Source organism: Hyposmocoma kahamanoa, unplaced genomic scaffold (genome assembly GCF_003589595.1).
Source record: "Hyposmocoma kahamanoa isolate Upper Pololo Valley unplaced genomic scaffold, ASM358959v1 100253, whole genome shotgun sequence".
NCBI lineage: Eukaryota > Metazoa > Arthropoda > Insecta > Lepidoptera > Cosmopterigidae > Hyposmocoma > Hyposmocoma kahamanoa.
The window spans coordinates 1,549-17,123 of record NW_020653286.1 but is presented as its reverse complement, the minus strand read 5'-3'; the positions used below and the strand labels follow the sequence as shown (position 1 = coordinate 17,123).

At 34.5% G+C, this 15,575-nt stretch overlaps 1 protein-coding gene across 1 annotated transcript; it reads right to left on the bottom strand.

Annotated features, from left to right (window-relative positions):
• Window positions 1-896: 896 nt before the first annotated feature.
• On the bottom strand, window positions 897-6,390 carry LOC113229862 (uncharacterized protein C1orf43 homolog). The gene is made up of 3 exons (XM_026463550.1): window positions 6,108-6,390; window positions 3,576-3,729; window positions 897-1,120 (listed from the first exon to the last, which is right to left on the bottom strand). The coding sequence occupies exons 1-3, from the start codon at window positions 6,264-6,266 to the stop codon at window positions 897-899; spliced, it is 537 nt and encodes a 178-aa protein (XP_026319335.1). The 5' UTR covers window positions 6,267-6,390.
• Window positions 6,391-15,575: the final 9,185 nt, after the last annotated feature.

Sequence of the window (15,575 nt, the reverse complement as noted above, 5' to 3'; positions counted from 1 at the left end):
TCCCTCTTAAAATATTGCACAAAGGCGAGCTTATTCCATAGAGGAATGTCTTCAATACAGTATAGACAGTTTTATATAGGCTTACTATATTTACATTACTTCATTTCTGCAAATTGATGTTGTAGTATTTTTGTATCAATGGGTGGAAGATACCGTTGTATTTTATTAGTTCTATATCTCTCAGTATATTCCTTAAATCTCCTTCAAAAAGTCCCTCACTTTGACATCTTACTATACAACCTCAAATGGCGTTGGTTAATTCCGCATAACATTGAAAGTGTTGAATAGATCACTTTGGAAAAACTATATAGTAAAATTTAGGATATACACTCACTACTATATGGTGTGAAAACACGATTCCTAAAAATTTTCCCCACAGTATAAAAACACAAACTCACTTCGAAATTTTACAAGAAAACCCCTGTATTCAATAGGTACTGTACATATAAGTATAATAATTTTATTTAATATCAACTGTACTAAATAGAACCCGTATAGTATACGATATACATTTTTCACATGGATTGAATTTCATTTGTAAAATAATAAATTTTGATATAAAGCCAGCGGCTCAACCCAAAATGAACCGTATTAGGGACACATTTCAATAGTAGTATCGACTCGTACAGGTTAATAATATCTTGATAGGAATTTATGGAGTTACATACGCAGTGGGGATTTATGGTAAAACTGTAACTAGAGGGGACTCTGGAATAATACAGCATACTTCCAATTAACTTTTCTAACAATTCGTGGACAAAACCGAATTCATAAACCAGTACTAATTGCAGCGTTTTTAAATATATTGTTTTTTAATGTGTGAGATAAATAATGCATGTAGCTTCGTAATTTATCTTACACTGATGTAGGGTGACTTACAGGAATTTTCCAAGTACTCACGCGTCAAGCAGTTTTAACAATAGTCGACTGTAAGTCTGGTATTCGTCTTCTCCAAAATCGCCCGGGTGATGACGAGCAAACTCGTATGTATCGCAGAACTGATGGACTAACTTCTGACCCTTGCCGTCTAATGGTGCGGCTAAAGAGGAAAGCAGGAAGGCACGCAGTGACTCTCGAGGATGTCGACGAAGACCGGGATCTTGGCGTGCTATTTCTTCTTCTGAAATTGATTTTTTTTTGCAAATTATTGTATCGGAACAACTTTTGCGAATGTATATCCATATAATCTCTGCCTGTCCTACAGTGAAACAAGTATGTTGGTACGTTTGAATGTATGTAGAAAAGTAGTACTATTGAGATATTATTTTTTTATGAAATAACTCCACTAGATTTTTGTAACTGCCTATGTGGCCGAACGGCTACCATGCTGAACTGCCACACAGAGGTCCCGGACTAGATTCCCGGGCTGGGAGAAATATTTTTATGGCCTACATTTATTTCTCTCGTGAGTTTGGGTGTAATTTGTAGTTGTATACCTATGTGTCTGACCATGCCACCGGCGATACAGAGTTTCCCTAGCTTTTTTCGACCCGTTGGTTGCGGTGAAGGTTTTAAAATGTCTCACTAGATGTACTAGCGGTTCAGAAAGCCGAAAAATCCAGTACAAAGATCTTTAATAAAAACACACAGGAGAATTTCGATAACTCGATAACTTAACCCGTAGCTCAGTTAAAGAAAATAAAGAAACAAAAAACAAATTTAAAACAGAACACGACCAAAAATTAAGTTGGTGAAGTATAATTATCGAAAGTACTGTAAAGAAAGAGCAACGCAAGGTGTCGAAATAAGTGTTACGAAAGAATAATGCAATATAAACAAAGGTAATTTTTGACCAATTGAATGGTCGGAATAGGGTGTTCCAAATCAGTACCTATATAAATGTATAGATACAGTGACATGGAGTGATTAAAACCATCAAATATCAATTAGTTACCTCTTCGAATCCGTAGTGCAATTTAATAAAATTCTTAGGGAGGTGGCGCCAGTGACCAACAAGCACTGGTGTTCGATATCGTTTTTTTTTGTTAATCTATTTTTATTGAGGCTTTAGCCACCTTGAGTGATGTCAGCCTCATGGGAGGAATACTGGGTTCCCTACTGAAGGGACATGTTCAAAAACTTGTACAAGTTTACAGCGCCAACCAAGTTACCGTTACATTCCACCAATATATGATACAGATCCTCCATTTTATTGCAAGTACTGGACACACTTTACACAATGGGGATGGTTTAAAAACCATCCATCCAACCATATGAAAGAATTTATTAGTTGGAATGTGACCAGAACACAGTCTAAAAGCCGATACAAGATATTTCCTTGCTATATTGACAGATTCAGGGTACCCACTGTGGATTACTCTGAATGGTTCTGTACCATATTCCAAGGCATTTTTAATTTGTAATAAGATTTAGTATAACATTTTCTATCATAATAACACGTTTTTTTATTGGTAAAGTTTAGCCACTGGGTGTTCTTTATTGGTGAGTGTCGATAATTGGTTATTTAATTAGTAGATTTTTGATGTACATTACTGGAGATTTAGGGCGCGTTGCCATTATGTCGTGACGACAGATATTCGTGCAGTTTAAAGTGTCGTGTCTTGTATATTTAAATGAAGTTGTTCACAAACAACACGATTAAATGTGGTTCACGACTTTTTTGACGTTACGACGACAGACTGTCGTGATAATTGGATGAGCTACGACGACAGTCGTCCGACAATAAATAAATCGTCACGATAAAAATGTGACGACGTCGCATCTTCAAACGATTCTGTCGTGCAAACGACAAGACGGCTGCCGTGAACCGATAAATTGTCGTCACGATGTAGTGGGAACAGTTACACACGACAGTTATTCAACGATAAAATAAACGTCACGACAGATAGTCGTGATATGGGAACAGGCTAGAAGCGACGTCGTTCAACAATAAATGAAAGGAAATTGTAGTTTAGGCTTTTTGTTTTGTAATAATTATAAGTTTTTCATGGAACATATTATAGCATAATCTGTCTCAAGGATTATATCTGTCAAGTAAACTAATCACTATTAGTATATGTTTAAAATGTCGATTTTTGGTGCCATCACCCCAGATAACAATATATTATAATAATAATATTTATTATATTTATTTAAATAAATAAATAATCTCCGCATAAGTTAAAATAAGCTTTTGCGTGTAGCTCATAAAAATTTTTGCTTTGGTTATATAGGCTAATTATATACTACATTTTTTACCCCCTACAATTACTTTAAAATTCAACTTCCTAGGTGCAGTAAAACTACTTCCGGAGATCCGAAAATCGAAAAATATAATTACTTAATAATTAGTGGTTTTTAACTACTCTATGTCACTCTTTCTTTCTATATGTAGACATATATCTACTCCTTTGACCCTATTCCGATCATTGATCATGACATGCTGCGAACCGTATCTGCCACTACACGTGAAAATGACCTTTCTGTTCTTATTGGTTTCATTTTGATTATGGTTTCATATAAAAAAAAATCCCTAATTGTGAACCTCAACTCCATTGTTGTGGTGGCATAAAGACTATAAACATTATATTTAATTGCTGCATACTGAAAAATAATCAGGAAACAATTTTGCTTACCAAGCGTCTTTACATCATCCACAGCTCGAAATCGATAATGATATGGCTGCTGTGGCTCGAGTATGTAATGCGACGGCTCTACACTCAGCAACCGTGGTTCGTAACATATACGCGGAATTGCTTCTATGCGCCGCTCTATTTCCCTTTTCAGCCTCTAAAATAAAAGAAATAAAGCTTTTAATGAAAAAACTATCAGTTAATTTGCATTTTCCTGATTTTGATAATTATTTTATTTAATAATTATTAGAGTTTAAATGAACTGTATATTCGACATTTGGCCAAATACCGACTATTCGGCCAGGAGTGTGGGCGAATATTCGGCCAATCTATTCGGTCTGATTAACGCATATTGAAAAAGTTGATTTTTCTGCACCATAACCTACCACTTACTAACTTCAATTATGACAAACAAAAATATAATTTAATGTAATTTAAATTTAAGTCATCTGAATGAAGAAAGTTAAGTTTTTTTATTTCACTTCAAGGTCCCAAGTCTGCCAATTATAAGTCATCTCAGTTGTGTGTTGATAGTATCAATGTCAGGATGATGTACGTTTTGTATACTCTTAACTCTGAGCAGAATACCAAACGTACATACAAAATACTGCCATTGACACTCTATCGACACACAACTGAGAGGAAATTACCAGACTTGGGGCCCAGTTTGGTTAAATTTTAAAAACTTAATTCTAGTTTGGGTTACAAATAATAAGTACTTAGTTGAGCTGTTAGCGTTTATTTAGTCATGACTAAACTGTCAATTATAAAAGGGTAGTTTGCATTTAGTTTTTTGCATTTTTTGATCTCTAAAAATAACTTAAATATGTAACATACATTTCCTATGATGTTTTAGAAAATTGCATTAATAAATAAATGTTACATGATACTTTACTGTGTTTTTCTTATTTCTTCCACTTTTTAGGTATTCGGTATTCGGCCACACAGTGATTCAATATTCGGTATTCGGACGAATAGCAAAAAACAGGTCGAATAGTAACCGAATATTCGTTCGTAATTATCATGATGATTATAATTACAGTGAAAATTATCACAGATAATTTGAAGATTATCATTGATTATTTTAAAAATTATATGATCAATATTGATGATGGTTTGAACTGAGAACTACAAATTACCTCAGAATGGAGCCCAACAGATTTAACATATTTTCTTAATTTTGATTGTTTTAATCTCGTCTGGCTGTGATATGTGTTGGCCCAGAAGTGTGTGTATTATATACTTTTGACATACTACATATATTAGCTTAGGAAGTGCAGATATGTGTCTCATCAACATCATGGTACAATAAATAGTCTTTGCTCTCACTAAGTTTTTTTTATCCATGAATCTAACTAGAGTGAGATTTGTCTTGAATATTGACATATTTTTGGCAAACTTTAATTATGTCGGTATGTTAAAATTTATATATATTGTAAAAATACACCAAGTTTTATTGACACGTCATAAATTTGCAGTAAAATAAAAAATCTATTTAAATCAATTTCCTGTAACATGTAGAAGTACAATTGTGTCAGTGTAACACAAAATGAGCGAGAGCGAGAATGCATTCTTTTATATTATGCATGTGAAAGAAGCGAAGAGATTCATGTGAATGAGTAGTGTATCAACAACATGAGTATGGAGTGTTCTGAACTTTCTAGGGACTCAAGGAGGAACTGCATTGAAAAACTGACTTGCTCACTACATTGTATCTGATAGAAACCCTGTTGGTTAGACCTTATCCTATGACTGACATAGACAAAATTAAAATAGAATCTTTGTCCTGCAGAAACGTGCAGTTAGGGCAATTTACAAACTGGGCCCCAAAGTATCTTTGAGAGATAAGTTTAAGGAAATTAACATTCTTACACTAGTCTCACAGTACATTTATGAAAATGTAATTTATGTTAAAAGGAATAGTAATTTATTTATGAAAAATAGTGACAGACATAACATTAATACGAGGAATAGAAATAAACTAGCTTTTCTTGATAGTCGTCTTCACAAAGTCAAAAAATCATTTAAGGGGCAATGTATACGCTTCTATAACAAGATTCCTGTTGATATACAAAATTTGCCTTTCACGAGGCTTAAAACTATAGTGAAACAAAAACTTTATACTAAAGGTTATTATACAACTTCTGCATACTTGGATGACAAAAATCCGTGGTAGTAACCCGTTTAGCTCATGGAGGTAGTCTCGATCTCTGTTTCAAATAAAAAAATAAATATTGTAAATGTTATTTACAAAGAGCAACCCCTAGAGTTTCTTGCTCATTCTTCTCAGGGGAATCTGCTTTACGAATGAGCGGTAGAGTTTAACCATTGTGACGATTTCAAGTGTAATAATGCTTACCTATGAAATAAAGATTATTTAGAATTTGAATTTGAATTTGAAAATAAAATTGTATGGCACATATCTCATTGTATTCTAGACCCAACAGCAATTTTCCTCAATGATACACCTATGATGCCACAAACACAATGGTTATGGTATGTCAAGTAAGTAATAAAAACGGTAATAATACTCACTTTCTTAGCATCAGTACCAATTGGAATGTGAGGGCCTCTGCGGGATCGAAGGGCAAACCTTGTAATTTGCCTTTTAGCGAAAATGAACAAAATTAAACATGTTAACACACCACCACTGATTATAAACACTATGTTTAAGTATTTAAAATCCTGTGACATTGCTATTTCCTTGAGAGTTTATTAGAAAATCTTAAAAATGTTGACGGCAAATCTTTCTCTTCTTCCTTTGCTTAGAGGCTGTGCTTTCTAAGATACTTTAGCTCCATAAAAGATAAATCTCTACTATTCTCCACTCCCACAGAACACTGTTTTGGTTTAGACAATGACTTTATTTTTTTTTCAAATTTTAGGTCACCTTTTTCCTTAGACTATGGAAACTAAAGGACATGTTACGTTGACATATATAAATCAGACGTTATATGTATATGATGCATTTCGTCGTTGAAAACATAAACATATTATTGTCTTTGTTTAACTATTACGTGCCGTCTTAAGCCAAAAGAGATAGCATTACATTGGTCTGTGTCAAACACGGGAATCGAAAATTCGTAACGTCATTTTAAATGCCAACCGTGGCCATTTCAAGTACATGAGGTACATGATACCGTTGTCAAAGGGAAGTACATCAAATGTCAAAACAAATGTTTTTCCAAATGTATTATTGAATTGTTCACATGTATTATAATTAAATTGGACAAAAATATTGACAGTGAGAATAATTAGGTATTAATAAAAATGCGACGCTGCAGCATTAAAGGATACGGCTTTAGAAAAACTGCAAATCAATCGAATGTTACATTGCACAGGCATGTGTTATTTTTTTGTCTATAAATCACACAATAGCCCGAATATTTTATGTAATTAGACTTATTTAAGTAGTTTATTTATAAATCTTGCCAAATTTTGCTTTTGTTACTTTAGATTGCCTGTTTGTTTGTATATTTTGATGATTGTTGTTAACGATTATTTTGAGATAGTGTTGATCTTGTAAGCATACATATTATCGATATTCTGTTATTAAAACAATTCACTATGAGGTTTTTATTGTTTTATTATTATTATTTCAAGTTTTCCTACAAATGAAAAAAGGAAGAAAGAATGGTTGGAAATCATAGGACTGCCGAATATAAACGTTGGATCAAAGACCATCTTCATTTGTTCGCTTCATTTTGAAGAGTCAAATTTTAACAGAACTTTAAATGTAACTAGATTACATGACAATGCTATTCCATCGTTAGGTTTATTGGTATTAGGTTTATTTATTTAGGTTTATTGGTTTACGTTATGTAAATATGTACTAAAATGTAGGTTAAAGGCGTACCTCTTAAAGTAATTTTTATATTTTATTTAGTAAGTACAATTAATACTACGTAATATTAAATACAAGTAAAGTAGGTATAATTAAGCAAGAATGCGCATGTCGCCAACAAACTGCACAGCAGTTTGGTGACTTTTACTAAATAAGTTACCAGTTGTAATGTTGAAAATAATTTTTTTTTGAAGTTTAGAAATGTGTGTTGACATTTATAATAATATACCACTCGAGATTAAATTATCAGACTTGTGTTTGTTTAGGCATACTTTGGATACAGTAAACTAAAGAAACAAAAATTCAAGCCATACATTTGCATGTCGATAATGACTTATCGATAGATTATGGTACAACACTAAAGAAATCCGCCATTTGTAACTTTCAAATTTTGGTAATATGCACGTTGATTCTGTACTTAGGGCAGCTCCTTTCTTTTATTTTTTTCCATCCTCTAAGCCTTTTTCCATCCTAAAAAAAAAATTATACGGCTCTAGCTAATGGCAACTTTGTATTATTTTTACGGCTCTGGAAGCTATGTTTTTGCGCCTAGCGCACAGATTATTTTTAACCACCTTCAAAAAAAGGAGGAGGTTCTCTGTTTTTTCGTATGTATGTTACGCGATAATCGATAATTGCGATCCGATTTTGATGATTCTTTTTTTGTTGGAAAGAGGGTACTTCAGTAGTGGTCCCATTTAAATTTGAAAAAAATATTCCACGTCTAAAGTCTAAGGTCGTATTCTAGAACTCTACTCAATGCTCAAGTCAGGATTTGAGTATGATTCAAAGCACTGGAAATCATACTCAAGTCCTTGCCATTAGGGTCGTATTTCCAGTGCTTGAAATCATACTCAAATCTGCTCAAATCCTGACTTGAGCATTTAGTAGAGTTCTGGAATACGACCCTAAGGGTTTTGAGGTCGATTTTTTAGTACTCTGTACTGTTTTATTAATACGTGGGGCGCACTATAAGTTTCCGGAATCAATAAGAACAAAATACTATAAATGGTCAGTAAGAGTTTATTGTTTCTCTAAATATTTTCCGTTAGCGTTAATGCACTTTTTCATACGAAAAAACCAATTTTGAAAACATTTATGCCACTCCTCCGTAATAATCTCTGAAACATATTTTTCATATCTACTCTTCGACAGCCTCTTCAGGTGATGAAAATCGTTGACCGCGTACCTGATTCTTAATTTTTGGAAATAAATAAAAATCACAAGGTGCCACGTCGGGACTGTATGCGGGATGGCTCATAAGGTCAACGTTGTTCACCTTCAAAAATTCATTAGCCTGTCTTACCGTGTGAGAACAGGCATTATCGTGGCGCAAGATGATACGGCGTTTACGGTTATTTTTACGGAGTTTGTCAATAACTTCCGGCAAGCAAATGGTCGTGTACCAATCACTGCCGTCCCCTTCGCTCCTCTGATACTCTCTTACTTAACTTGCCCTCTCATACCTCTAACTTTTAGTCCAACTCTTTTACCATTTCTGCGATCAGATTGTGGAATTCTCTCCCTGAATCGATTCGACGATCCCCTTCTCTTGATTCCTTCAAACAACGTGTCAAGGATCACTTCCTCAACTCCTAAATTTCGTCTGTCCTCTACTATCCTTTCATTTATTTCCTACATTTGTACTTCATTTTTCTTTTTCTATTAAAAGTATATAAGCATTTAATATTATTGTGTATTTATTGTTATGTATGTATATCTATCTATGGATATGTATATATTTTTGTGTACAATGTAAAAACAAGTGACAGTCAGATGAAACAAACTGTATTCTACAGCCAAGGAGTTCCATTTTTAAATGTTGTAATTACTTTTTAAATATTGTTTATGTAAGTGGCCAGTTCCGGAAACTTATAGTGCGCCTTATGTACAATATGCCGCGCGGTCGCCCTGCTAGCAATGATTTTATTTTAATGAAATATCAGTTTCTTTGTTAATTATTTACTAAATTTCAATACAATTTATTCGTACAATTAAATTGAATTACGAATATGTCTCCGTATTTTACGTATAAGCTGTTCGTATTAGATTTAAATTAAAAGCGTTTATTTCTACATGACTATAGTTTTATCAAAAATTGTTTTAAGTTACATAAATACATAGATCGAAACACGTTTATTCAGTACAAATACAAATAGATCCAAAACATTTACAATCACTTTACAAAGCAGAACACAAAATCACACAGAACATAGATTATTAATTTAATACACATTTTATATAAAACACATAAATACTTACTGTGATTAAAAGAAATACTGTGAGAGAAACAAATAAACAAAAACGTGTAAATAAAATAATAATCTCAGTACAGAGTACTAAAAAAACCGACCTCAAAAGTTCGCGGAATTACATCTATTTGCCAAGTTTTATTGAAATCGGTTACCGGAAAGTGCGCAAACCCGTATTCATCCCCTAGTTCGCCACTATACGGAATTTGACACAGGAGATAATAAAAATCGGTGCTCGCTACTTAAAGTGTATTGAGAGAGAAAAACGCCTTGAATTGGAGAATAGCAAAATCAATCATTAAAATAATTGCTCCTTACAATAAAATTTAGGCGCTATTTATTAAAATTTATTTATTTTATTTATTTATTTATTTTGGCACAGTTACAAGATACAAATTATACAATATACCTAAAACCATAACACTATAACAAAAACAAACAAATTTATATCTCAATAACAACCGCGCACAACATTGAAATAACATTTAAAATTTATATATGGCTATCTAAGTCTTATAAACAATGATATACTTTAAAAGAAAATATTTCACTCTGTGAGGTGTTCGCGTGCTACGGCACAGTCATGGTTCTTTATAATTTTTACGAATGTGTTAGTGCTCTGGTGGAATACATCGAGATCTTTAGATAAGACATTATACTGTCTGCATAGGCGTATAAGAGGACTATTATATGACACATTATTTGCAGTAAAGGGCACCGAAAACAAATGTTGCCTTCGGCTAGACCTATTAGTAGCCTTCAGTGAAACATGGCTTAAGATATCAGGATCTAATTTGGAATTTACTATTTTATGCAACATCACAAGATCAGCTACTCGCCGTCTCACGCAAAGCAAATCTAGTTGAAATCGGTTAAGCCTATCTTTATACGTTACAATTTTTTTTCTTAATCCCATTTTTGAGGCAAGACTACGAACAAAACGTTTCTGTATCGTCTCTATCCTGTTAATATGATTATCATAAATAGGCGACCATATTATGCTACAGTATTCCAAATTCCAATATACTTCTAACTAAACTTACATACAGAATAATTATACTCCGTGTTTGCTTGAAAGGTTTTGTAACTCGATATAGGAAGCCAATTGCCCGCTTTGCTCTTAAAATCATTGAATCGTAGTGTACTCTAAAGGACAGCTTCGAGTCAAACCAAACACCTAAATCCCGAACCACATTTACACGTTCCAGCTGAACTCCCCGTATCATATATGACGACGGGATGTAATTCTTCTTTTTTGTAAATGTGATAAACTGGCATTTGGCTACGTTAAGGGACATATTGTTATCCGCACACCACCGAGCCACCATCAATATCAGCCTGCAATGCGACACAATCATCAACAGAATGTATTCTACGATAAATTTTTATATCGTCCGCAAAGGCTAGGCATTCACACTTGAACTGACTTAGGAGGTCGTTTATAAAAATCAGAAACAGTAAAGGGCCGAGGTTTGATCCTTGTGGCACGCCGGAATTCGCAATAAACGGAGCTGACTCAAAGCCATAAACTGTTACCAGTTGAGTACGATTTTGCAGATAGGAATGAAGCCACCTTAACAGCGAACCGTGAATGCCTAAGCGCTCGGCTTTAACACAAAGTATAGTATGGTCGACACGATCAAAAGCTTTGGCGAAATCAGTATAAACTGAATCCACCTGTCCCCATTGATTAAAGGCACAGGCTAAGTAATGCATGTAAGTTAAAAGATTATTAGTCGTAGATCGGGATTTTACAAATCCATGCTGTTGGGGACTAATAACAGTCTTCAGGTGTGAGTAAATGTGGTTATATACAAGGCTTTCAAAAATCTTAGCAAAGCAATTGAGAATACTTATAGGTCTATAATTAGAAATACACTTTTTGTCTCCTCCTTTATGTACGGGTACGATCTTAGTTAATTTCCACAAATCAGGAAAACAACCATTGCTCAAAGATTTATTGTATAGGATACCCAAGGGCTTAACCAAAACAATAGAACATCTTTTAACAAAAACCGGTGGTCAAAATGAGTTTTCATGCGTGAAAAGGCATCCTTAAAAGTGGATGACTTTCTTCAAAATTAAATGGGACCACTATGGAGGTACCCTTTCCAACAAAAAAAAAAGAATCGTCAAAATTGGTTCACAAATGAGTTATCGCGTAACACATACAAAAAAAACATACAGTCGAATTGAGAACCTCCTCCTTTTTTTGAAGTCGGTTAAAAATAGTTTATTTCAGATGTCCATAATCCATATTCTTAAATGAAATAAAATATAAGTAAATCACTTTAGAAAATTCAAAATAAAACAAAATATCAAAAACAATTAAAATTTAAAATCTAAATCAAAATTAAATATCTGAATCACAAAATAAAAAGCATAAAATTAAAATAAGATCAAATAATAATTAAATAAAATAATCTATCAATGTTTATGTATGACTTACATGCATGACTTCAGTTTGTGCTGAAATGGCCGTAACTCAACATAAATACTGTATACCATGAAAAGTCAAACAGAGCTTTTCTGCCAGTACCATATTATGGTGGTGAGCGACTGCAACCCATTATGCCATGCCACCAAAGTGACACACAAATACATTTATACCTAACTCTAAAATTATTATGTATCAAGTAAAAATTAAAGCAAATAATTAGTTAGGTAGTGTAAGTAACGTGTGAAGTAAGTAAGGTAAGTAAGTAATATAATAATACCTAATGTAAGTTATTGTTACAAATATAATATATTTATTACAAATATAATATAATATATTTAGTTATATTAGTTAGGTTAAGTTAGATATGTGATATGTCCGTTCTTAAAGCTGTCATACGTGATTCTACTTTAGGTATTCCTGGTATCGAATGATATGATAGGATTCCGAGAAAGTACAGTATACGTTTTCGTGTACCAAAGGCGATTCGAAAACGTGACGTACGATTCAAATGTTCGTGCTCGAGGTATTGTAGGGCTAGCACGACAGGGCGCGACTTGGGTGACAGCGACACGCTTAACAAGACGGTAGTAGGTAGGTACAGTGAAATTAGTGAGAGTTCGGAATCGCATAATGTAGTATTTGTGGAAGAATTTGTGGTTGTACTCGTGATTTTGTATTTGTGGGTTTTGTGCGAACGGAACACCACAACGTAATTATGCAATTCAGAACTGTCCTTAATATCGCTACAACTTGATATTCAAGATATAGATAAATAAATTTTTGCCTCTGCGGGGTACGAGCTTCATGTAAGGGCTCCGTCATTGACTTCTATTGGAATCGACTTTAATAACCATTGCTGGGGCTTATCTATACAGGTTTATTTGTAAGATATGAATAACCTCGCAGGACAATAATAATATTACTAAAATTATAAACAATAACTTTTGTTCCACGACTTTTAATAATTCAACAAAACTAAATGTGTAGTAGGTATACGAAGCGAGGGAGGGTGAAGAAAGACGCTTGGAGTCTCCAAATGTTCAACGGCGTTTACTTACGTAGTTGTATGATCGACAAACATATGAACGACGATTCTATGAACTTTCATCCAAGTATCCCACCCGGTGGGAGTACTGGAGTGTCACTCATAGGCCCTAGATTCGATACAAAACAATTTCCTTTAAAAGCTTATGTGGTATGGTAAGTATGGTATATTTTGATCCCAACGTCATCTAGCGGCAAATCTAGGTTACAAATATTTCTTGTACGTGGGTGGTGTTACAAATGTTATTTAAATAGATCGCTCTATACAGTAATAAAGTGAGAATAACTCTGTGCAGGACGGGGGTGGGATTGTCACGGACGCCGAGAACGCTTGCTACAGATCTAAAAAGTGTCAAAAACTTGAAGGTTTATTTTTGGTTAAAAAGTCATGAAACGTAAGCTTATTAAAAGGTTGTTAATATTAACCCTGTATAGGTATTTTCAATATCTTCGTTAGTCAATGTACTCCATAGTTAAGTGAATAGCTATTTAGTTTTTATAGTACCTATTATACTGTTAATATTATAACATAACAGCTGTCCTCATTTAGCTGATAAACTATGCATAGAAATGATTATTACGAGTGAGTGACTTCTTATTATTCCCCGTACAGCACATCCTCAGATCCGACAGTAGAAAGTATGAGGCCCTCTATATCTAATGTAGGTCTTTTTGGGCCCTAACTACCAGCATGTTACTTAATTTTTTTTAACTTATTCGAGTTCCGTTGGTGACTTTTTTGTAAAAAAACATACATGTTTTTTTATGGTTTTGTTTTTTAATGTAAAATTAACTTTACGCAGCCAGATTGACTTATTCTGTAACGGATGGGTATCAAAACAACTATTTGCGAACAAGATGAGTATTTAATTCGGATTATTTTAACTGCCTCCGTGGCCGAACGGTTACCATGCCGGGCTGCCACGCAGAGGTCCCAGGTTCGATTACGGGGCCAAGAGAAACATTTGTATGGCCTACATTTATTTCTCTCGTTAGTTTGGGTGTAATTTGTGGTTGTCTATGTGTGTGTCCATGGCACCCGCGACACAGGGTTTCTCTAGTGCGGGGCTATGTTGAGTGTGTGCGTTATTATTATTATTAATAATTGTATTGCTGTTTTCAAAACCGAAACTATATAATAACTAAATAAATCTTCGTCTTGAGGCTTTTTCATACATGAATGGAAAGTGCAGTCATCGGTAAGCAAAACAGTCTCGTATGAATAAAAATTCTGAAAGCTGGGTCTTCATTTATAATATAATGACGTACCTAATATCAGATTTGTCGGGCGTAGGTGTTACCTGCGCCAATTTGGACGCTATCAGATGATACTTGGTACGCGAGTCGTGTCCAAAATCCACGAAAACGAAGGCCCGGTACAGCGGTACCCTTTGTACCTCTCTGTCACCGATCACGAACATAAATTCCAACATCATGATTCTTTCTATGCAAGTTGGGCGCGGCGGTGGCCACAGCGACGGCGGCGGTCAGAATGTTGTAAACATGGTTTGCATATTGAATCGCGATGAGCAATGCCGACGTATTCGGTGAATGGTTCCGATTCTGGTTACATCGAACGGAGTGGAAAAAGGCACCGTCACTGGGAACGTAGATAATAACAATTTATAACTTTTTTTGAATGTGTGAGTGAGCTACCCGACAGGAGGTGGCAATCGCCGCTTATAGATACTACGACATTTTAACAACAGCCTTTATGAGCCTTGTTGACTCGCTTTTTTTATGATACTTACCAAGTGATGCCGACGAACAAGTCGTGTTCATTCAGAGCTTTAAGCCGCAAAGGTCTGAGGGGTACTCCCACTGCGCCATCACCTTAAAACATAAGTTGACAAGTCCCAGTGCCTGTAATTTCACCAGCACCCGTACCCATCATAACCGGAACACAGTGATGCTGACATTACTGTTTGGCGGCAGAAATAGGTAAAGTGGCAGTACTTCCCTGGACGAATTGTTTCACACGCAGTTCTACTACTACTAACACTGCTCTTTTTAAGGAACCTCATGTAATAGCATAAAGGAAATTCTCCAGGAAGGAGCGCATTCCACATCTTGCAGGTTCGAAGACGGAATAACCGTGATGCCCGCATGGGTTTTAAAATTCCAGGCATCAATGATATGGGAATGGACTTCTATGTACTCCTTTGGCGGGAGTGCGCAAGTGGAAACGTGACGGTGACACCAGTTTGAAAAGTTCTACTGAGCACTACCCGTTATTTCTGGAAACGCACGTTGTATATAAGTTTACAATATAAAAATAAATATATAGTTTCACTGTGACTGTCTAAACATTGCAAACAAACATATTGAAAGTAATTTGGTTATTTACTAACATGCATTAAATAATATCAGTAATAAGGATAATATGTAATTACAGATTAAGCTTGCGGTTTTCGTATTTTGTT